This window comes from Hermetia illucens, chromosome 2 (assembly GCF_905115235.1).
Source record: "Hermetia illucens chromosome 2, iHerIll2.2.curated.20191125, whole genome shotgun sequence".
In the NCBI taxonomy this organism is placed as follows: domain Eukaryota; kingdom Metazoa; phylum Arthropoda; class Insecta; order Diptera; family Stratiomyidae; genus Hermetia; species Hermetia illucens.
The window spans coordinates 87,103,690-87,128,670 of record NC_051850.1 but is presented as its reverse complement, the minus strand read 5'-3'; the positions used below and the strand labels follow the sequence as shown (position 1 = coordinate 87,128,670).

General features: G+C 41.1%; 1 protein-coding gene across 1 annotated transcript in view; it reads left to right on the top strand.

Moving 5' to 3' along the window:
- Positions 1 to 24,981, top strand: part of LOC119648489 (titin-like) — a 59,185-nt gene that overhangs the window by 31,803 nt on the left and 2,401 nt on the right. Inside the window, exons 4-6 of the mRNA XM_038050255.1 lie at positions 4,339 to 5,094; positions 6,904 to 12,162; positions 13,711 to 13,751. Of these exons, the coding sequence (XP_037906183.1) occupies positions 4,339 to 5,094; positions 6,904 to 12,162; positions 13,711 to 13,751 (6,056 nt within the window). The remainder of the gene's footprint in view (positions 1 to 4,338; positions 5,095 to 6,903; positions 12,163 to 13,710; positions 13,752 to 24,981) is intronic.

Sequence of the window (24,981 nt, the reverse complement as noted above, 5' to 3'; positions counted from 1 at the left end):
CAACGCTTGAGGGACAAACGACCCAACCTATTTTTACTTTACCAGCCGCCAGCAGTTTGAACGCTGCTCCAGCTAGTAAGCTTATAGTTTCCGTTTGCCTCCGTATGCCTTCCTCAGTCTTGCAAGTCAAGTGGTCCGAACTGCTTTTGTAAAACGTCGCGGATATCCTCCTCGGTCGTGATTTCATCGATGTCCTTACATTGTATAACAATCTCCTGCTTTCCAGCCCGAATCATCGAGCTTCTCCTAAATGAATCAAACACTAAGTCCTGCGGCAAGTTTCGACCAGGTGAAGTCACCCCACTATGGGCTAATGAATGACCAGTTTATGGGGCATCTTTCCGTGCATTTTGAACAGGCGTTCTCGGCAGTGATGTATTCCTTTTAAATGCCCCTTTCTCCAAGCTACTTGTAGTATTCGATGCAACGGTGGCCAAGTAATCCACCACTGAGGCACTGCAGTCGTACGCATCCGCCAAGCATTCCCTTATCTCCTGATGGGAGATTTGGTAACTCCGCACAGGCTATGTCTGTCTGTCTACCTGTCCATCTGTCTGTCTGCCACACTCAATTTATTCGGAAACGGCCAGACCGAATGTCACGAAAATTTGTAAGCGAGTGTGATCTGTTGTTCCCTTTGCTGCAGCAAAAGGCGCCATTTTGTGTTACGTTTAAAGAGAGCTCCCCATCATGTGAATGGAGGGTGCAACATTTTTTTTCATTAAAAGTTAACCAGGGCGCAATTAGTACTTTCGGAAACTGGTCCCATATTTAAAATCGATTGAAACATAGGGCTCAAAATATGACCATCAAAAAGTGTAGCAGGTCTCCTTCTCAGAACCTATCCAACCAAAAAATCTGAAAAAAATCACAGTGGTGCATCTCTACGAAATCTAAGCCTCAAAATGCACCCGATTCCGATATCTGTAAAATTTGAGTTAATAATAGTATACTAGCAAGTTCATGCTAGAACTACAAAATTGCATTTGTATAAGTGGTTCTTTATAAAATTAAGACACAATTTGGTCAAGTTTGAAGAAAATCCCACTATTATTAACGAAGTTATAGAAACTTTGCCATTTGCTGTGAATTTCATGCATTCTACAACGTGTATGACGTCGTCATCCATACCAATTCATCAATACCACAACAAAGTCAATGGGGGGTCACAAAGAAACATTTTAAGTTAAAATCGGTGACTAGGCGCAGCACTGACGGTCATTAGTATCCTTATTATTCCGAAGTTCTATTCGATACAACAGCTGACACTTCAGACCTTCATTCACTTCTCTCTTGGTTGGTAAGCTTTTAACATTTCTGTAACCTTTCCCCAACGGAGAAACAAATGAAACATTGCACCATGATCCACCACCAAGAAAGTGATGCTATCCATGTGGTCCATGATCATTTCGGCTACTTTCTTTGTAATTCTTGCATTCAAGCATAGTCTGGTTGGCAAGAGACAGTACGACAACATGTCAAATAAGTTGAGTATAAAGGTTTTGGGACCATCTTATCTGTTTTTCCCTCCCTCCATAGCTAAGAATGCAAAATATTACTTCATATATTGCTAAACTCCAAGATATATATGTACACACATATTAAAACAAACAAACATTGCCTATTACACTACCCGCAAACTTCATTAGTGCATACATATACATACACATGTCTGAATCCAGTAATCAATACTGATATAAAAATAACTAAAAAACTAAGAAAGGAAAACTAAAATGTCTCCATGGGACCCGCCGTTCATATAAGTTCACTTTATATAGCTATGATGCCATACACGTCTTAGAGAGCAATAAATTTACGTGAAATGCGAAACTTTGTCAACAACAGATCGAGCTCAAACTTCCCAGAATTGGGTTCTATATTATCGCCTATACTGCTTGTACTTCTAGGATGAACTTAAGGGCGGTTTTCTTGTAAATTTCTAAAACATATGCTATTATGAACTTTATTTTATCGAAACTGGATGTATTTTGAGGGTTAGATTTCATATAGACCGATTTTGGGTGGATAGATTCTGAGAACGAGACCTGTTTCACTTTTAGGGGGCACACATTTTGAGTCTTCACTCCCTTGCGTTTCACCCAATATTAAAAATAACCAAAATTAGTCCTTTTAAGTCCGTGAGCGATTTATTATTCCAAATGTTCACCTTCATCAGTGGGTTTTTCTAGAAAAACAGTCAGTGCAAATAAGCCGGCTCCACTTAATATTAAAAATAATTTCGAAAACTACTAACGGAGCCATTCAGTAACTCACATGACTATATTTGGTGAAAAAAATGCACCTTTTTTTCGCATATATGGGGAACCCCCCCCTCTTAATCCGAACCCAAAATAATTCCACTCGCTGCATGAAAAGGGACACACAGACCACATGTTCTCGGAAATTTCATGAAAATCGGTTCAGTCGTTTCCGAGTATATCCGGTGCGACAGACAAACAGATAGTAAGACAGACATTGAATCGATTTTAATAAGGTTTTGTTTCACAAAAAATCTTTAAGAAGACTTGACTACACGATCTAGAAACAAAGAACTGGATATGACAATCTGATTTGGCTGAAATTCAGATTTCATTTATTATCTCTAAACTCAAACTTCACTAGTATCCAATATGTTTGTTTACTACGTGTTTTTGTCAAAAATTTCAATTTATGTGCTAGAGAAGTAATCCTTCTTCTTATATTATGACATAACATCTTACCTCGATGAAAAAGTTTCCGAAATTTATTGAGAAAATTTAAAGCTAAAGATTACTCTTTGAAATCGATATATATTAGTCCACTTCAAACCAATCCGCATCAACTCAAAAGAATTGCTTTGTCGTTGCTTGGTGTTCGTTGTATGTTTAATCAAAGAAATCCGCGGATAAACATAACGTTTTGCAACGGTACGCTATGGTAATGTAAATTCCACCATTTGCTTCGTTTCTCACAAATTGCTTCACGCAAACGTCTCATAACACCCAAATAATACCCTTCGCAGACAAACTAGTTGTTGCAAATTCAGTTCTATTTTTAAAATTGTAGACGATCCTTAACACGCATACAGACGCTTCCAGTGTTTTTCTCCATGGAAACACGTAAAACCCCACAGATAATCGGAATTTGTTACTTCAGAATATCATTTAAGCTACTTACCAGCAAATATCTTTGACTCCTTCATATATTTGGCATAAGCAGTAACACTGCTTAACTTTTTCAGTCGTTTTGAATACCAACATAAAAATATGACTTCATAACGTGATGCGTACGCGACATTGACGATGATTTAAACGCTTTGTCGCAAATTCTCTGAGAGGAAGGAAGTTGAAAGTAATTAATCAATTCAAGGACCCATTCTCATATACTACCCATTAAAAAAATCTGAAAAAAAATCATGATAATGTCTCCATATGTTATCTAAGCCCTAAAAAACTATCCGAACCGATATCTACACAAATAAAATTAATTATAGTTAATTACTATATTTTGTAAATTTACTGTAAGTCTCCCTTATGGAACACGTTACCGGAGAAGTCAGTGGAAATCCTATGATTATTACCTCTTTCGCGTAAATTTTCTGTTCCCTAAATATATATAGCGAACCATGTAAAAATAGAGCTATCGTCCACCAAGGTATCCTAACATAAGAAATTCATTCATTCAGTCATACCTGATGGGTACATTACATTAACTAAGCCTCTTGATACAGTGGATTTCAAGGAAAGGGTCTTAAACTGTTCATATTCGAACTACTCTTCTAAAAGTTTCAGACAGAACATTTCCCCGTACAATATCTTATGAAACAAGCTAGACATTGCCAATTTTCGAAGTGCTCAGGAAGACCCTTGGTGCCACTTCTTCGCTATATAAAGAAGCAGAAAATCCTTCTAGTGGTACTCCCTTCGAGGTTCGACCCAGTTTCTCGGTAGTTCGCAAAATCAGTTCCCAGGGGCTCAGTAGAAAATGCGGAATTATAAATATTAAATTAATTTTTTAAAATAACGTTGTGGAAAATCGATTGCAAAGCAATTTCCAGCTCCGGTCAGTATTGCTCAATTTTGTCTGGTTGGCATTATATGGTAAATCTCATCTTTTCAAATTCATTATTGCGCTTAATCACCACATCCACGTTCATCCATCCCAATCAGAACAGACGCACTGCCAAATTTAATGAAATCATCAACCTTTTCACCGCTAGTTTTACTGAAATCGGAATAAAAACAATCACGTGCATTATTTATGCATTCCTTTCTTCACTCTTGAATTACGATGCGACCATATTTTATGATTTCTTTTCTCCTACTTTCTTTTTTCTTTCAATGAATCGGAATGTTACAGAGGACTATGAAAATATACGCAAAGAAGCTCTGACATTAGTCGATAGTGTTTTAGAGCAAAGTGTAATGATTGTAAGTGGGCAGCAAGGCAACGACACATATAACTCGGAAAGCGAACATTACGCCATCACGTGTGATGTAAATGGCATTGACATGGTAAAGTCACCAACTATTGAATCACTGTCTGGAAAATCATTTGACGATAATATCAGTGTTAATGAAGATAGTAACATTAAAATGACACCATGTACAAGTGTAACAACTTTCACTACTACAACTTCTACCTTCTTACAACCAACAACATCTTCGTCGTTGATCGTTGATAAGGTTGATAGTAATGGTAACAATGGGGATGAATTAATTGCTCGTGAATTAGAATACGATCCTAGTGACGTCATTGCCACGTCTCCAGCCGATCAAGAAAATTACGATATCGATAACAGTAATGCTAACGATACCGATCAAGACCGCGAACACGAAAACGAACAAGCTCACTTGATCGATACCGATCGAGTCGGAAAAAAATTCGAGCGTATTGAACGGAAATTCGAAAGGCTTTCATCCCAACTGGACGACATTGAAGAAAGTGCCAATTGCTTTGATAAAGAATTCGATAACTTGTTGAGTAGAGACGATGTCAGTAATCTGCAAAGCGATTTCTCCAAGATCAGTTGGGATGAAAGCGTTTCCGGGACAACAACTGCGGCTGATGTTGGTTTAAGCACTCCCGATAATGATTTGCAAGATTTACCAACAGGTGATTAATTTGATATTGAAATCCAAAAACAAGAAAGAAAACAAAACAAGAGTAAGAGTAATTATGGAAAAGTGATCAATTGTTTTGTTTTACGAATTCGTTTGAAAAATAGTAACAGTAAATTCCACTAAAATGTTTGAGCTCTATTTGCTTGTCTTAACATAACTAATTTATTTGTATATACCTTGCCTATATATACTTATGTATGTTTTGGCGTTTCAGTTGTTTATGCGAGTGTGACATTACAAGGACTGCCTAAAAGCTTCACTGTCCAGCTTCACCTGCTCCTCATATACTAATATTTTCCTACTTCATTTTATATTATAAACTGTGTTCAATAGAGTAAGGTGCTTATATTGTTTCGTTTTGTACAGCAAGGTGTTTCCGGATGTTTCAAAACTCAGCTTTCACCAACAAGCATACATTTTTTCAGTTAGAATTTGGGTGTAAAGGGGGCTCTGGGTTGCAGCGGTGCAGTTCTGGGGAAAACCGAAACCTCGGTCGACTGAGAAGTGCTTAAAAAACATATTGAAAGCGTTCATCACATGGCAGCTTCATTGATATGATTTTTTTAAATTCTAAAATTAGCTTCTTTGAGCTACTAGCATTATAGCTTCATCATCATCAACGGCACAACAACCGGTATCCGGTCTAGGCCTGCCTCAGTAAGACACTTCGTACATCCCGATGTTGCGCCGAGGGCCACTAATTCGATATCTGTACAAGCTGTCTAGCGTCCTGGCCTACCCCGTCACTCCATTTGAGGCAGGGCACCTTCTTTTTCTACCATGCCTTTATGAACTTTCTGGACTATCTATCGTGCCGGATTTTATCCACAGCCAAACAGTATCGCTTATTTGATGGTTATATAGATTACGGAGTCGTCTCTAGACACATCCGGGAATGATAGTTTTCACCTTTAAACAGTGCACGTAGAAGATATTCATTTGACTTGTTCGCTATTTAATAAATAGCTTATCTTATCTAATCTAATCTAATCTGATTAGGTGTGTAGATGCATATTTGAATGTAGATATCGACTTTAGACTCCAGGATAACCTTTGGGAACTCCCTTAACTTCTTACTATGTTGATCAGCTCCCGTAATAAATACACGTTTTTCATAAGCTTGAAGAATACTGTAATCCCATTCTAACATTCTGAAAATGAATCAAATTAAATTAAATCTTATTTTTAGTCTGCAAGGGAACTCATCTGAACATAGATAAACTATGAAAGTCGATATCTAAACATTACTATATGTAACTGAAGTAATCAAAGAACTGCTCTCGCACTCACTCATATATCGCCACACGCTTCTCTCGCATATCAAAGCACCTTGATTTAGGCTACATTTTACCCAAAAATGGAGAAACACCAGCTTATATGCTACTAATTAAGCATCTGTTCACTTTTAAGCTGTCCTTGTATATGTATGTCGCCACAAATAACTGAACTAACACGATTCCACACACAGCATGAAAAATTATGTGGCGAGAAAAGACCAATAACTCCCGTTAAAATTAAGAGTCCAATCAGTTAACCTCCTTTAATGAAGTTCCTGAAGCGTTATTTGTTATGATTTATATTAAATTTTGCTTTACCCCAATTTTTTTCAGTTTCGATAAAATGAGACGTTAAGGCGCCGCAAAAGACTTAAGTGAATTATGTTCAGTTCGATTTTGGCTTCATGGTTTCAGTAACTGTGTGCCATTACTTATTTTATTTACAATTACTTAGTTTCCTTTGATTTTGCTTCTGGCAAGCTAACCGACTGCCCTAACACGCAATTTCATCGCTTTTATTTTAGAGCCAGCCAGTCAAATGATTCAAACCACTCCCACTACAGAAAGTCAAATACCGAAGCCAACGCCGCGCACAAGAAGATCAATAGTTGGTGAAGTGGTTGCTGAAGATGAGCGAGCCACCGAACGTGTCGCTGAACAGGTTAAATCCGAAGCGACTCAGGATCCACTTGAATTGAAATTAAAAACTGACACGGTTGTTGAAGACGTTGATTTCAAACAGAGCAAAAAGTTTTGGGAGTCACTAGAATCGCAGTCACAAAGTGAGTCCCAAGCGCCACCACCAGTACCAAAGCCAAGGATGCAGGTGAAACTGGCTGATGATTCGCTTGACTCATTGAAAGATAGCAGTCATGGTTCAAAAATTTCATCGGAACAACAAATGGAATTGTCTGACACGAGTAGTCTGCACACCTCTATTATCGACGATAAGTATAGTCGCGAAGAAGACTCAGAAATGAGTGACGCGAGGATTGAAGACGAAATGTTTCCTGGCACCGACCTCGACAGATCGGAGTCAAAATCAACGGGAACAGATAAGGATAAGAAATCTGACAGACCGATCAATGAATTAACCGAAGATACTGATGATGATGATTCTGAAGGTGGGCCAAAACCGCAAGCTAGTTTCTACATTGGAGAGTCAAGCGCTAACATAATAACAAAATCCACAACAGAGAAGCGCCAAGATTACGCCTTTGACAATAAAGGTTATGAGGAGTGCTCAGAAGATGAGAGGCATATTAATCAAACAGCAACTGAATCGGCGCCTGACGAAGTACAACCCAGCTCTAGTGAACAACAAAAAAAACCTGAGGAAAGTCGTTTCGACGATTTCCAAGATGGAAAGCCGTATGTTCTCTCCATTGATATTCCCGAAACGAGTCAGGATGAGTCGTCTGAAACCAAATTATTTCGGCAAGATTCTGAAACGAGGAATGATATCTTGGAAACTTCGATAGATAATGAAGAAGTGGAAGCCACCCACAAACATAGTGAAACTCGCGATCATGCAAAGTTAGCCATCAGTGAAGGTTACGAGACGCAACATATTTTCTATGAGGACCAAATCAAGCCATTAGCGCAACAGGCAATAGAAAAGGAAATTATTACCCATAGTACTGAAGTAATAGAAGCTAGGCCTGCGGTTAGTTCAGAAATGCACGAAACACAGAGCATTATCCCAGTATGTGAAGCTTCTCAAGAAGAGAAAATACCGACAACCTACGAGGAAATCAAGGAGACTGCTACTGTACAAAAAGGAGATTTAGAAACACAAACCGTTGAGCCAGATAAAAGTGAAACAAAAACTAAAACAGAACCCAAGCTTGAATTAAACTTAGATAAAAGCGAATTAGAACCGTCTGAAAAAAGTTTCTCTAGAGGGAAAAGTGATGATGTACCGAAATCTTCAGGCACAGATCAGAAAGTGATACTTTCCCCAATTAAATCATTCAAAGGATTCACAACTTATCAAGAAACTTCTGATGGATTCAAGAAAACACTTCTCATCGACCCGAGCCAAGTAGATCAAAGTATGGTTGATCAAACATTAGATGAAGTCAAAGAATCATTGGAAGCGGTTGAGGAAGAGCTCATCGAAGTAGTGAAAGATGGAAAATTGATCAAACAATCACCATCAGAATTTGAATTCAAGCTTCTCCCACATATTAAATACACTACAGACACCATACAGGAGTCGCATCAAGAAGAGACGGATAAACAAGAAAAACAAGTTGCCGATGAATATCCTTCGATTTCGTCTACAGATGAATCATCCAGCCGGGGCGAAGTAGTGCATCGGCTCAAGAAGGAACACCAAACGGATCCGTTAAATAGGTGGTCTGTTCCAGATGTGGACCATTCAAGTTCCGGTGATAGCCACTATCAAAGTTTCGAGAAGACAGATAGTAGGCCGCTATCGTCTGATATTGAAAACCTTGCTACATACGCCAATTCATCTGAATACCAAACCGCGTTAGATGCATCGCTTCTTCCAGAATCAACGGAATATGTAAGCGCAGTTAGCACTTTTGACCACAGCGGAAAAACAATAAGCTCTCATGAAAGTATGAAAAGTCTGGATTCAGAAAGTTCGGCGAACTTAGGAAGCATCGAGGTATCTGAAATATCAGAAACACTGGTGCCTTCGATAACAGACCCTGATATTGAACGCGAAATACAAGAACAAGATGAGGAAGATTTCGATGTTGATGATAGCGAAGTTAAACTTTCAACTTTAGAAGACAAATTCTGTGGGGTGCTGATGGAAGATTTCCAAAAACCTGAGGATGACGTACCTTCGCAAATGAAGCGTTCACATGAAATGACTTTCCAGCCCGATTCGCCAAAGGAGTCCTTAGATGCACAAACGGATCTGCAGCAGGACTCACTTGAATCTTCACACGAAAAAGAGTCCACACACGGATGGAAAATTGCATCAAATGTTGAGGAAGCTCGATTATCCGACGAAATAAAATTTGCCTCGAGCTTAGAAGACGGAAGTGTGCTTTCGATGAGCCTCTCTAGTGCATCATGTATTGACACCGTAGTGGAAAACGCCGAGGATCTTGCAGGTTCTTACGGAGCTTCATCGTTAGCAGGAGCTGAAGTACTCATTAAAGATGATTATACAGGAACGTCATTTGATGAACCTTCAAAGACAGAAAAGATTGATAGTTTAGTAATGACTTCTTCTTTGGGTATGGATGATGAAACAAACTATGCAAACACACAAATTACTACAGTAACTGTGTCTTCGGTCACTCCAGAAACGACAGAATCGGAATCAAAGCGCAAAGGACACAAGAGAAGTGAAAGTACCTCTATTTCAAATGCAGATTTTCTAAAAGATCTCGCCCAATCTAAAGGTACAGATTCTCCCATAGAGGAGGAACCACTTGTTGAAAAGTCCCCCGATAAAAGCACTCCGGCCTATTATGAAGAAAGAAGGGAGAGCGAATCTGAATCCGATTACGATGCATATGAATCGGAATACGCCCGAGCTTTTAAGGCACCTAAAACACAGAAAAAGCAAAAAGAAAAGCGGGTGGAGACTTTCGAGAAAGAAGAGCCAGAGAAGCGGCCTTTCACCCCATCTCAATCTGTGAGTGAAGCAATAATAGAAGATGTCGCTGAAGAGATAGAAACCATGAAACCTGAAGAACCATTACGAAGACCTTCACAGAACATGCAAGATTATTCAAACATTCCTGATATCACTGTCACTGAAGATTTACAAAAATATTCAGAGGAGGAGGATGATGAATTCCAAGACAACGTTCTCTATAAGGCAAAGACACAGGAGGAGCTAGATAAAAAGGAAGACGACACACCTATTCACTACGCGCAGGAGCAAATGTACTCAATCGCGGAAGATCAATACCAAGATTTAATTCAAAGAGACTACGAAGCGAAGCTAGCAGATATCACAACGAAATTTGCTGCAGATGAAGAAGAGGATAAGGCTGATTCACCCGACTCTTTCGAAATGCTCGAACAACCCGATATTTCCGATGAATTTGTCATAATTGAGGAAGTTGCTAAGGAAGCACATGAGCACGACCCAGAAGGGAAAAGTATAAATATAAAAAACGTCAAATACGTGAAGAAGCATGACGAGGAGGTCGAACAAATTCTTGTTAAATCTGCCCCCGCCGCTCCGAACGCAGGTTCCACAATGTACAGGGATGATCTAAACTTTGAATTCGAAGAAAGCCCTCCAACAGACCAAGAAAAAGACAATGAAGCCGGGGACTCAGCTGCTGCTAGCAAACGCTGGGTTGAAATGCAACTATCCGATAATGCAGCCCACCTACGATATCCATATGAGATGGAAAGGGGCATGCTTGAGGATATCAAGGAGGAAGATACTGAATTTGAAGTGGGAAGTAGTCGAATCAGCAGCTTCAAAGATTCGTTTTCTAGCACTCCGGAATATGATGTCCTAGCTGGACGGAAATATTTCACTCGCGACCACGACAACGTATCAATGAGCAGTCTTCAAGAATTTGAAAGTTTGGAGCAGGCTATTTCGTTGGAAAATCGACGGGCTCATCAAGGTTCACAAGATTCACTTAGCAACGGAAGCTTTACCAAACGGTACATAGCTAGAAGTGCTGGACAAGGAGATGACATTTCTCTTTCTAGTCTCAAAGAGTTTGAGGGTTTGGAGAACGCTTGCCTTGAAGCCCACTTAATAGAAATAAAGGCAAAGGAGGAAGCTGCCTTATTATCACGATCGGATGAATCGAACAAATCTTCGAACGGTGACGTAAAAACAGCATCCACAACCGTGACCACAGTAACATCTGTAACAACTGTCTCTCATAAGGCAACATCTGAGAAACCACTTGGAAAGACCCAGCAAGAAATCGAAACCTTGTTGAGAGCTAAGCTCGATGAATGTGAAGAAGACGCCTCGAATATCATGGAAGTGTCTACGGATAGTCTTGAGTTAGCATTAAAAAAACCCAAGTCACCAACGGGCAATGGAAATGGAAAGGATGATTCACAATTAGGCAGTTGCGATAGTTTAGAAATTAACAAAAGCGGTGATATAATGACCAGTAGTATCGATTCATTCGAAATATCGAAAGATGCCACGGCCAGATCATCTAGATCGGACGTAGATTCGCTAGAGCAGCAGATCCTTCAAGATGTTCGGCGTGACAGCATTGACTCGATAGAACTGGAATACGCACTTAACGTTTCCAAAATAGAGAGAGATTCCCTTGACGAAAATGCTAAAACCCAATCATCAACGACTACAACAACAACAACAATTGTACAAGGTCCTTCTCAGACAATAACTCGTGTAATTACAACGACTGTTTCATCTGAGCCGCAGCAAAGTGAAATTTGTAAGGATATGTCAAACGATTCATTAAATTTGAATCCTACAGAAGTGGAACAGCTTCTTAGTAGCACTGGCAGCCTGGATCATACTAGCTCCACTGCTACAAATGCAACATACCAAAACGAAAACGATTCACAAATGTCTGGGAGTATGACAAGCTGCGGTTCAAATACTTTGATTGACACACTCGAAACCAATTTTACAGATATTTATCAGGGAAGTAGTTCTAGCGTGACGTCAACCACAACATCACAAATAACAATTTGTGGTGAGAGTACAATGCAACAACAGTTCCATCAGCAATTCCAACAGCAACAACAATTCACCAAAGAGGGTGAGAAACGCTACGAATATTTCGAGATATTTGAAAAAGATAGTGAAAAAGATACCCAAAAGGTCAAACAAGGTATGCTCCTTATTTTATGAATTTAAACGCATTACCAACTATTCTTGATTATGATTCTTACCAATTATAGAAATTATCAATATCACACTCTCAGCAAAATAGAGCTCAAATTCTTTCGATTCGCAGCAAAATTAAATAAAAAAAAATATACATATTTCAATGTAATTATTATAATTTACAAAATTATAAAATCAAAGTTTCGGCAAAAAATTTTTGTTCAAAACAACCTGAAATAACAGCAACGCTTGCAAACATTATTTTTTAGACAAGTTAGCGCTATATATGTTGAATTCCTACAGAAATTTCACTTTTGAATTTACTGTAATTTCTGGTGGTTTTTGTGTTGTGTCAGTTCAGTTGAAATTCGAAAGTTGCATGCATTGTTTTCTAATGTTTTACCACTTATGAAGCAAGTAATTCACCGAGACCTCCAACTTACAGACTAAAACATAACTGAATTTGTCGTTTATTTGTAAGCTTGAAACTAGCCAACCGCAACTCATTTGTGTTAATATCTAGCTGAACTAGGTACACTTTAGGCCAGAGCCTGCGCTACACATACGCATAATTGTAAACATCCCGAAATTTGTTTGTGCATAATCAATGATTTTTTCGCCAGAACCGAGTTTGAATTTTGCAAAACTAGAAATGGAATTTTAATATCGAAATGTATGTATATTCCCAAATGCTAATATGTAATTTGGTTGTGGGTTCTGATGATGTACTGAATCGAAACGACTGAAAGGACCAATGTTCCAAAAAGAACCTAAGAAGGGGCTTTCAAGGTTTGTTAACGCAACTTGTCTCCTTTGAATGTTCCATAGCAGTTGCAAAACAAAAGCACTCACTCACGTTGAAAAAGGTTTGAGATTCCTGGCTCCTCGTTCACTGGTCTTCTCCAAGCAAGCCAGGCAAGGTACAGTACATTGAGAGAGGTTAGCTCCCATTAATGCAATAAATGCTCAGAAATATGAAAGCTCGCATCAATCTATCTTATCTCTGACGGCTCATAATATCGGCAGCTACTTAAGTTTGCTACTTCGTCATAATTCAATTAAGGAACGGAACAGTGAAACAGCTCCTCAGTTTGGGAAAGTACCCATCCTACAGTTTCCCAAAGATGCAACACAAATCCCATACACGTAAATCTATTTTTGTTGGTTCCTAACAAGGACTGTGGAGCGCAAATACTGCAATAAACTTAAATACGGTCAGTTAGTACTACACAAACACACATACATTTACGATATTCAGAACGTTAGAAAAGAAATTGCATACTAGTATCATGGGAGTCCTAGTTCCCACCAAGTAAAGACTATTTGGCAGGTAAGTCACACAACCACTGAAATGGAGTAATAACTTTAAGTCCAGTCAGCTATATGCATTGCCATCCGCTCATTAGTTATGCACAAATAAATTCAGCGTTGAAATTAACTAGAGGCAAACATTGATAGAAGAAACGCTTGTACCCATTAACATCTCATGAAGCCACTACGCCCCAATTGCAATTGCGACATTTTACTGACGAATCTTATTACTCTCACGCAGGAGGTGAAAGCAGCAAAGAACCTCAAGGACCAGACGAACAGGTAAATACAAATTTCTCACTTTTGTTGCAAGTGTGCCCACCTATGAATGCATGTGAACCTTCTACCTGGGGATATTCAATCTACATATATACCTGAAAGTATATAAGGCTGCTTACCCGCACTTGTCGATCCCGGAGTTGTTGGCGCACGAACTGGGGAATCTCAGCCAGATGGGGATTGAGAACTATCAAATCGGGAAAGCAGTTAAACTAATGTAAATTGAAAATAACCAAGCTCTTACCTTCAACGCACCGCACGCCATCCACACCCAGCCGCCCAACTCCCACCAGCGGCAAACGTGAACTGACCCGCTGTTGGCTTCCGATTATTCTGTTCAGTTAACCTCCACGCGGGCGCGGCTAATACGGGAGGTGAAGTACTTTATTCCCGTGTATTTTTCGAGACACGATGCGCACCCAAAGTCTTTCAGGAAACAGTTAATTTTTGGTCCTCTGGGCTCTCAAGTCATTTTGAACCACTCCTTGAAATGGCCTGAAGTTGTCTAAAAGGCATCTTAACTTTAAAGTAAAGAAATATTAAGAAAACCGGCGGTTGGACTTTTAGATTAGACTGCGACGTTTTGAAAAACATACAGTGAGCAGAAGTGAAATCCGGACACCTCGTACGAAATGGGATAAAATAAATCTCTTGCTGAGGACGAATAACGGAAGAAACTCTATTTTTGTAGGCAAAATTGAAATCCAAACAGAGGTAAAAGCAATGCCATTAAAAACTCCAAAAAATGACTACTTTATACTCCGTATGGCGATTTTTACCATCATATACAGCCTTCCCTAACCAGTAGAATGGTTAGTAGCCAAATGTAGGACGTATTCGGCTGGAATTTTTCTCCATTATTCGACAAAACGTTCCATCAAATACTTTTTCCTCGAAATGGGATCTTCGCGAAGCCTCACTAATATTTCAGTCCGGGGATTGTGGAGGGGATTTTAATAGCTTCAGACAATTTAATACTACCGCGTGTGGGTTTTTCACGCTTTATATTTCGGGTCACTCTTTTGGCATATCTTGAATGTTTGTAAAATAACCTCTGCGCCCTACATATTCGAATCCATATGCCCCTCCATGAATACCACATTTCCCTCGCCGCCCGTAATAGCCACCCCACCAACGTTACCTTGCCGTCTTTTAAAAACAAAAAAACAAGAAACATACATACCCTATTGATCTATTTAAGCATCTGAAAGTGGGGGACATTTTACAGGCTCATGCACGGCATAAAATTAGTTTTTATTGTCAACAATACAAAGTTTCAAAGTTTATGCTGAACAGATTCGATAATGGAGTTAATTGTATCCCAATTCTCCTAGCATGTTAACATCCCCCGCACCAGGTTTTTCGGTACCACCTAGAGTTTCCTTTAGATCACTTCTTTTATCCATGAACCTCGGACAGTCGAAAAATACATGCCCTAAGTCCTTCGGGACTCCATCGCACTTCGCATAATTGGATAAACTTGGCGTCTGGTATTAAGATTTTCCCAAGTGCCTCAGCCTACTATCCCGGAACATGTATGGAGGTTTCATCACTCTCCATACAGAATCTGGAGACGTTGTCCGTAAATATCACTAACTTCATCAGGTGGTAGTTTAGCCTGCAATAACCAGTGGGTGATCACTATTATCCAGAGGCTCTTCTCGTTGAGATTTAAACAAGTTTCGAGCGCTTGAGTTCCTATTCCCCCATAAACACTCTAGATCGCTCCATTCCTGGTAGATTTGCCCAGTATAGTTCCCTCAGCGGTTCCTCTCCTGTTTTCCACGTTGTAGCCATTAACCCATTCCCGATTCCACAAAAAGGTTCTGGTCCAAGTAGCGGTATCCCTATTCCTTCCCTGGTCAACTCGCCCACTGCCTTCTAACCCAATATCGCCTGGAACCTAGAGTACCCAAACCTTATTGTGCGAGCGGGGCGTGGGTGTCAGTCAGAATAACAATGTTCTACCCCCATAGTTTCTTTGGAGGATGAAAGAGGGACATCTATCTATGGCGTACATTTCCACCTGGGATATACTGCTATACTACCGCGCCTAAAAATGGGACAAATTGTACCAACTGGTCCTCCATGTTGGGGGTTGGGTAGTGCTGACAACCCTACACAGAAAACAACTTGTTAAGAAGCCACAACAGAAGCCTCGAACTGGACGGATTAAACAACAACGAACCCGGCAACGACAAAGCAATAACGATTTGCGCATTTTCTCATGGAACGTGCGCACCTTGTACACAGATGAAGCTGCTGAGCAGCTAGCCGATACCCTGTCCCAATATAAGGCTGATGTAACAGCGTTACAGGAGATACGTTGGACAGGGACCGGTTTCCTGGAGAAGAGCCACTACAACATATATTATAGTGGCCATCCAGTAAACCATGTGCTTGGAGTAGGTTTCTTAGTCAGCCAAAAAATGAAACCTGCTGTTATCGGCTTTGAAAACATAAGCGAACGGCTATGCGCTCTGCGCTTGCAAGGCAGGTTTAGAAATATAAGCCTCATTAACGTTCACGCCCCTACAGAGGAGACTCCAGAGTCGGAGAAGGATACCTTTTATGAGGTAGTAGAAGGAACTCTCGAATCCTGTCCCAGGTATGATATAAAAATCATATTTGCTGATTTTAACAGCCAAGTAGGGAAGGAGCCCGTATTCAGGCGATACAGTGGCTCCCATAGCTTACACCAAAATACCAATGATAACGGACTGCGGATTATTCAATTAGCAGTGTTACACGAAATAGTTATTGGAAGTACCTGGTTTACGCGGAAAGAGGAACACAAACATACATGGGCCTCTCCAGGTGGGATCACTTTTAACCAAATTGACTACGTGTTGATAGAACGCTGCCACTTCTCAGCCTTGATGAATGTCAGAACATATAGGGGGGCTAAAATAGACTCGGATAACTATCTCGTTGGCACCACCACCCAGAATCCCCTGTAACAATCAGGTGAGAGTTAATACCGACGCCATCCACACAGCCCTCCGCAACACCTATAAGAGGGAAATGGATGCCGCAATAACGGCAGTCAACAGAGATGCTGGAGATGAGGCATCAACAAATGATCTTGACCACCTGAAGAACATTATCATTGATACGGCCACAAAGATACTTGGCCCCAGCCGCAAAAAAGCTGGAACCGCTGGTTTGACGATGAATGCCGAGCGGAGAAGCGACTTTACAAACGGAAAAAGGAAGCCTGGGAGAACCAACAAGTCTGTGAACTAGAAAAGTACAGGGAACAACCGCACCAGGCGCGGAAATGTTACCAACAAATCAGCAGGATAAAGCCTTATACACCTCGAGACTCATCCTGCCGAGACAAAGAGGGAAATCTGATTTCCGACAGAATGGGCATAATAGAGCGATGGGTTGAGTACTTTGATGAATTACTGAACAACAAGAACATCGGCGAGTTGGAGGTCCCGCCAACTAAAGACGGCGGACAAATACTGCCACCACCAAGTTTAGGAGAAACAGTCCGTGCAATTCATCGACTAAAAAGTAATAAGTCGCCAGGAGCCGATGGAATTACAGCCGAATTGGTTAAATATGGAGGCGACCAGTTACACCAAGTGGTTCATCAACCTGTGCTCAAGGTATTGGTAACGAGGCTTTATCTGTCCCATACACAAAAAGGGAGATATCACACAGTGCAGCAATTATAGAGGTATCACGTTGCTGAGTACCATCTATAAAATATTCTCCGCTATCTTGCTAGGCCGGATAGCTCCATACTCCCAGAACATCATTGACCCATACCAAGAGAGCGTGTCCGGATAGCTGAGTGGTTAGAGCGCAAGGCTGTCGTACGGAAGGTCGCGGTTCAAATCTCGCTGGTGGCAGTGGAATTTGTATCGTGATTTGACGTCGGACACCAGTCGACTCAGCTGTGAATGAGTACCTGAGTCAAATCAGGGTAATAATCTCGGGCGAGCGCAATGCTGACCACATTGCCTCCTAGTGTACCGTTACGGTCTTGAATGAAGTGCTCTAACACACTTCAAGGCCCTGATCCAACATGGATTGTTGCGCCAACGATTATTATTATTAAAGAGACTTCACTCCAGGCAAATCAGCAATAGATCAGATTTTCTCTGTGCGGCAAGCGATGGAAAAACTGTTGGAATATGGGCACCAGTCGCACCATCTTTTCATCGACTTTAAATCCGCCTATGATAGCATAGCCAGGGTAAAACTGTACACGGCCATGAGACAATTCGGTATCCCGACGAAATTGATAAGACTGATTAGGCTGGCCCTGACCAATGTGCGAGGCCAGATAAAAGCAGCAGATCACTCTCAAGACCATTCGACATCAATAACGGTCTCGGACTAGGGGATGCCTTATCATGCATCCTCTTTAACCTGGCCCTCGAAAAAGTGATTCATGATGCTGAGGTAAATGCAAGAGATACGATCCTCTTTAACTCCACTCAACTACTGGCCTATGTTGACGATATCGACATCATGGGAAGAACTACCCGAGACGTACAAACTTCCTTCATCCAGATCGAGCACACGGCGATTGAGGCGAGATCTTGGGCTGCATAACATTGAAGGCAAGACAAAGAATATGGTGGCAACCAACCAGCCAACAACATCAAACCACACTGGTCAAACAGGAAGAATAAGGATAGGAGAATCCAACTTTGAGACTGTTGATAATTTTTCCTATGTAGGGTCGAAAATCACAACCGATCACAGCTACGTGGGCGGGTCACTTAATCCGTATGGATGAGGATGATCCAGCCCGGAGAGTCTATGAGGGCAATATCTATGGTAGAAAAGAAAACGAGGCAGACCCTGTCTAAGGTGGAGCGATGGCGTAGGTCAGGACGCCAGACAGCTTTTAGGGATATCGAATTGATGGACCTCGGCGCAAAACCGGGATGTCTGGAATTCCTTGTTATGCCAGGCCTAGACCGGATACCGGTTGTTGCGTCGCTGATGATGATAATATGCTAGTGGTTCAAAGTCCGTTTGCCTTGGAACAATTACTCCGGCGCCCGCTCCCTCTGGTCTGAGGGATCCGCCAGTATCCAGGTAGTCGGTCACTGGTTTATGCCATATGCCACTGCCACTCTATTCCAATTTGCTTTATTACTCCTATGTGTTTCAAACTTCTAGTCGAAATGAAACCTCGTTATCATGATGTGCCTTGATATTAATATTCCTTCGATGTATGCAGCCCCCCACCTCACTGATACTCCCTGTCCTTCTAAAGACAGTCCCCATTGCATGCATCTGTATTTGGAGACGGAGAGCAGTTAATTCAAGAGGACCTGCAGGATTACCATTGTATATATCCTCATTGCCCCATTGCACCGATACGCGATACGCAAGCCAGACTTTGAAGTTTTGTGTAACTACCTGGTTATTGTTCTGAGTTCAGTTCTATCTGCTCAGATTACTGCCATATAGGTAACCTTCATGCCATGTAACATGACAATGAATTTGTGCCTGTCGATACTTCTATTTGCCTACTCTCTAATATTCTGCACACTCGATTGAAGGCCACGAATGCGGATCGGGCTATTTCGTATTTTTGTGAGCCGGATGTTGTCGCTTTCAAAACAAAGTCCACTTTTGACTGCCGCCATGCTGTTGGTACATATCCTTGGTATACCCTTAAAAGAGATCCGAAGGCCATTTGTGATGGGAAAATGCCACCTACTTCGGGTGATTTTGGGAGTGGTTTCAAGATTCCAACTGCCCATCTTATACTTCTAAGCATACCTCTTTTGATAGTTTGCAGCTTTCTTTTTTCTTCATACAGACCCTCTCTTTGGCTATAGCTATAGCTCTGAAGCTGTTTCATTTTGCTTCCCTAGCCGCCGTGCTATACATCGTCAGGGCGTTTTTGTATCTCGGTCAGTCTCCGATTTGTTTTACCCGGTTGGAGAGTTCTTACCCTGCCTAGGTTCCTGTTCCCCCAAGAACTGCCGTTTTGTAGACTGTTCACAGTGTATTTGCGTTGCTGAGAAATGTAATACACTTTCCCAAACTGGGACTGCATAGCGCAAGGAACTCACCAACCCAGATATAAGTAGCTGATAAGTGTATACCATCCCATACTCCCATACTCTCCGTGCATGCTTTGCTGCAAAAATACTGCATATATTGTTCTAGCTTCATGTCTATAGACACTACCACGGCATGAAAGTGATAATGTGATCCCCAGTTTTCATGTGAGCGTCGGGGTCCCCAATTTAACTAAAATAGTCCATTGATTTGCAAACCACAATTTTTAGGTACACCGGAACATAGACTAGGTTTTTACAATCAATACTCGATAGATGAAATAATTAGAATTGATTAATTTTAATGAATCAGTAAGAGCAAACGACTATTTACACGTTAGAGGCAGAAGAGAATTATCTCGCTTCATGTGTTTCTTTCTGCCCCTAACTCATGGCACACTTTCCTCGCTAGCCTTCCACTCCCGTGGCGAGCTCTACAAAGGGGATAGTTCCGCGCCATCTATTTGTTCGCATTCGCAACAACGGTGCTTGGTAATGATAACCGCTTGCATTTTTCCCTCCGCAAGTGTTTGCCCAGGGCTCTCTAAACAAGCCTTAACAACATTGATTGCTCAAGAGGATTGGGATTATAATCAGTGCTATATTGTCGGAGTAACGATGACGAAGTACATCATTGTAATGATGTATTATAGATCATTGTAATGATGTACAACAGCAAACCCAGGACCTCAGGACACATGCGGATACAATGTACTCTGTGGTCCATCATAAGTAACATACCAGAGCTTTCATTCTTGCAAGTAGCAATCCACAATAACAGCAAGATAGGTGGGCACATCAGGCTTAAGAAACTTTAGCAGGTCTAGTGTGGTTGCAGACAAACATGGTGTTCCTCTCGGCTTAGTCTTTGCACATGCCGATCTACAGCCTAGTAGCTCTCTGTACAATTCAAAGTGCCCCTTTCAAATGAGAACCAAATCCCCTTATCCGAAAGTCATTTCCAGCACCTTCCTTGACCAGTAATATGTCTAACTGTGCAAAAGTTTCTAGGCAACCAGGCACGAGTTTCTCTAGGGGAAACCATCAGCAATATCCCTTACATTTCGCTCCCTTTGTGTCAATAACAATATGGCGGAACGAACAACTTCCGTGTCGCACGCACGCAAGTGTGAATCGAGTTGGCCGCGACATCGAAAAACAATTTTTGACGGGGAAAATTGTTTGGCGATGTCAGTTTGAGACGAGAAGAGCCCGAGGAGGATATGCTTATTTTTGCCCATACAAAGCCACTAGCTAACTGAGTCATGGTATATTGGTGACGATAAGCTCCTACGACTGCTCCACCCGGAACGATTGTGAAAGGTTCACTTGTGATTGCAACTTCCACCGCAAATGGTCTGCGCAAATAAATCCTAAACGACCCTGGGTTCAATGCCGCTGCCATCGCGAGATGCCTAAACATGAAGCGATTGGAGCGCCTCTTTATTGATGTCTATATCTTAGGCAGCAGACAATCATTCAATTCGAACTTTTCCGGCGGCCAAAAACTTCTGCGTCAGCCTCACTGATAATCGTATTGTGGCTGTTTGGGTACCACTCTAGGAGTATCATCTTGAATTGTTCTTTCAAGGCAGTGCAGATTTCTCCTCTTTATGTCACTTCACCGAGATCCATACTTTGTATATAGGTCTCTTGCTTTGGGCACGCTTTGCGACTTAGGCTTTGCTTTGTTTGCCGACAATTCCACCTTGGACACCTACGTCCCTCTTTCCAAACCTTTAGTTACTTCTCTCAAAACCGCCAGTATTCCTTTCATCTTCCAGGCGCCTGCTGATTTGCTTTTTCCCATCGTTCTTTTATTGGGCCATAAGTCGATGGCAGTACGCTTAGGTATTACTTGGATCGCATGTGGTGGTGTTGGCTATTCCTTGGGAGCTCTTTGGTCCTCATCCAACATGTTATAAAGCACTCTAAGCGCTCATACAATGTTTTTGATGACTTAGTGCGGGTTGTGTGTGTCCTTAATAAACTCAAACTATTTTTGATTCAAACTGTATGTAGATTAGTTCCTTCGGATCAGGGCTCTATTCTCTACGAGGGTCGGCCGATTTATTCCTTTTAAACACTTCTTTACCTTTCAAAGCATTTATTGTGCTGGCCTGAGTTTGGTGTTCTCCACGAGAAATGAACAGACTGGAAAAAGCACAACATATGAGGGGGCTGAGTTTCATCAAATAATATAAAGTAGCGCTGTTCAATTCTGCTTGGTGCAGCAAATTGTCCTCAAAAGTAGAAGTGTGGAGTTCTGTTTTCAGATAATATTGGAATTATGAATTGATCTAAAGCAAAAAACACTTGGAGCTTACCATGGCTAAAACGAGCTGTTGTCGTGTATGTGTAGACTTTATAAAGTTCGTCAAGATTTTGGTTTGCCAGTTTTTTAACTCGTTCGGCGCCTTTGTACAAGCAGAGCAAAAGAAAAACTGTCTTATTTTTTCAGGCAGTAGGAAAATAAAATTAGCCCATCGTCTCAGGCGTGGCGCACCTTGCTTTTTCGCATCAGTAAAATATAATCCCATCAAAGATTTAGCTAGGCCATATTAGAACTTTCACAAAATGCAGGACCTCCTCTGTTTATTTTCAGTGGATTCCTTCAATTCGATGCTGAACAATAATTTTCAGTAACTCTGGAGTTAATAATAGGGACGAAGTTTCCAATGTTTTTACGATATTCCTAGTTTTTCCAATCGCCCAAGGCAAGTAAACCTGAATTAAATGGCAACCACGGTGACGAGGTGTGCTTCTCGATCAGCGGAGAAAACAGTCCCCGCTGACTGCCAAAAATGATGTACTAGAGTCACAAAAATTTGCAGTAATATAGACTATAGTATGAAGCACGTTGTTCTCAAGTTTGATCAAAATGGTACCATTACTAATAAAGATATTGTAGTTCCAAATTGTCTTTTTGGTATAAACTAACCGCAACTTAAAATTCTTCCGGTTTCTCAACTGGTTTTCTGTTTTTGGCTATACAAAATAAGCGGAATTTAAAAGGATGATATGATTTCTAATCGCCTACTCCTTTTTCAGCCTTTGTGCTATGCAGTAGCAAGATCAGTTTGTTTAAGTCCTATTCGCCACTTTTTTTTCGATCGTTGGTTTGGTCCAGATGGAGTTGTGTTTTCGATCGATTTTTGGGTCATTTTCCATTGGCTTCGATGTTCAAGCCAAACTCAGCTAGCGAGTTCTCGTCACCATAGATTACATAACCATAAAATCGAAGGCAGCTCTCTTGCAACATTTCCACGATGAGTTCAACCCCATGTCGATAACGAATGCTTTCATTTCGGGCATGATCGTAGTGTGTTATGCCACTAGTCGAACTGTCTAGTCACTGTCTTTGGTAGCTGACCACCGTCAGACCGACTGACCGGACAACATCTTGGATTTGAGATGATTGATCCGTTGATCGTAAAGGGCACCAGTTATGCAATGCGACTTCATCCCTGTTACGCTAGTGCATAAAGCAATAAAGTTCATAAGCATAAAGTTCACTCCGGTCGTCTGGCGCTGGTTCATTATCCCATACTTTCAACACAAGTAGTACATGCAAACGAACGTATCTGATTGCTGAACATTTTTCATCATCATCATCATCAACGGCGCAACAACCAGTATCCGGTCTAGGCCCGCCAGGGCAAAACCGCAAAACCAGGATGTCTGGAGTTCCTTATTAACTCCAGACATCCCGGTTTTGCGCCGAGGTCCACCAATTCGATATCCCTAAAAGCTGTCTTGCGTCCTGGCCTACGCCATCGCTCCATCTTAGACAGGGTCTGCCTCGTCTTCTTATTCTACCATAGATATTGCCCTTATAGACTTTCCCGGTGGGATCATCCTCATCCATACGGATTAAGTGACCCGCCGACCGTAACCTATTGAACCGGATTTTATCCACAACCGGACGGTCATGGTATCGCTCATAGATTTGATCATTGTGTAGGCTACGAAATCGTCCATCCTCATGTATCTCGTACGCGGCCATTTTTGCAAAAGTAAATTTTCACTTTTACCTATTTCAAACAACAGAACATCTTAAATACGTCCGCTCGCCCGCTCCGGACCTTTAGTCCTAAGAGGGCTCCAAATCTCGGGAGGTTGTCTTCATTAAATCGCACACAAGACTAAAAGGCCGTTTGAAGTTGGTTGCAGTCCCAATAGATGCAAATATTATTATAAAATAGGACCTCATTGAATCATTTCCCTGTATATCACTTATTCTACATTACCTCTTGCTTATTTATTTATTTATGTTATTATTTTTGATAAAATCTTTTCTAAAAATACACCCACTGTTGGGACCAGGAGGGAAGCCTCTTTTAGTTTTTCCGCCCCAACCTCTGCCGATTCCTGATAATGTGCTTTAGCTTCGCCCACAGTGTTACGAGCAGCTTACATTCTTCATCTACTGTTGTGCTCCATCTAGCTCTATGGTGACGCACTCGTCGGCATAACCTCAACTTGATTGTCGTCTTGAGACCATTGCGAGTTCAGATTGGACAAAAAAAAATGCGATCAACGAAATTTTGGCTCGATGCAACACGTAATATTTTGCGCCTTTATTTATCCCCTAGTGGTGATCAATTAGTTTCCCTGGAATGCCTTCCCTAGATAGAGCTATCCGCATGCACACCTCTCTCGAAGACTTCTTGAAATTAAATGCTCTGGTATGTTCCCAGCTCTTGATCCAAATGAGATTGTATTATAAACTGTGAAATCTGCCTACCCCTCCCATGCTCTAAAGTGATGAAAGATAACAATCCGAACAAATACTTCCTTCAATGTTACATATCACAATGACTTAAAGTGGAGAAGTACTGCAAATTTCAGGAGGAATTGTTCCCCACATCATCGACCTGGATACATTTCCCTAAGTACCATCAAAATGTAATCGGCTAACACAAAGTTGTCTCTTGCAACTCCGAGATATGACAGAACATCTTGGAAACTCAACTCAACTTTACTAGATATTCTGTCATTGGTTGCAAATGACGTAAGTTATTATCGGCGAAAATCGGAGGCGGTGTCTTTATCGCTCTTCAGTTATTCCCACTTCATGCCTTGGAGTTAAATAGTTTAATACTAATGGAATTTCCGCCCTTCAGAATATCTCTATGAAACGTATCACAGATGATATTTGCATTTTCTGGAGCACGATTTGGTGCGTTATA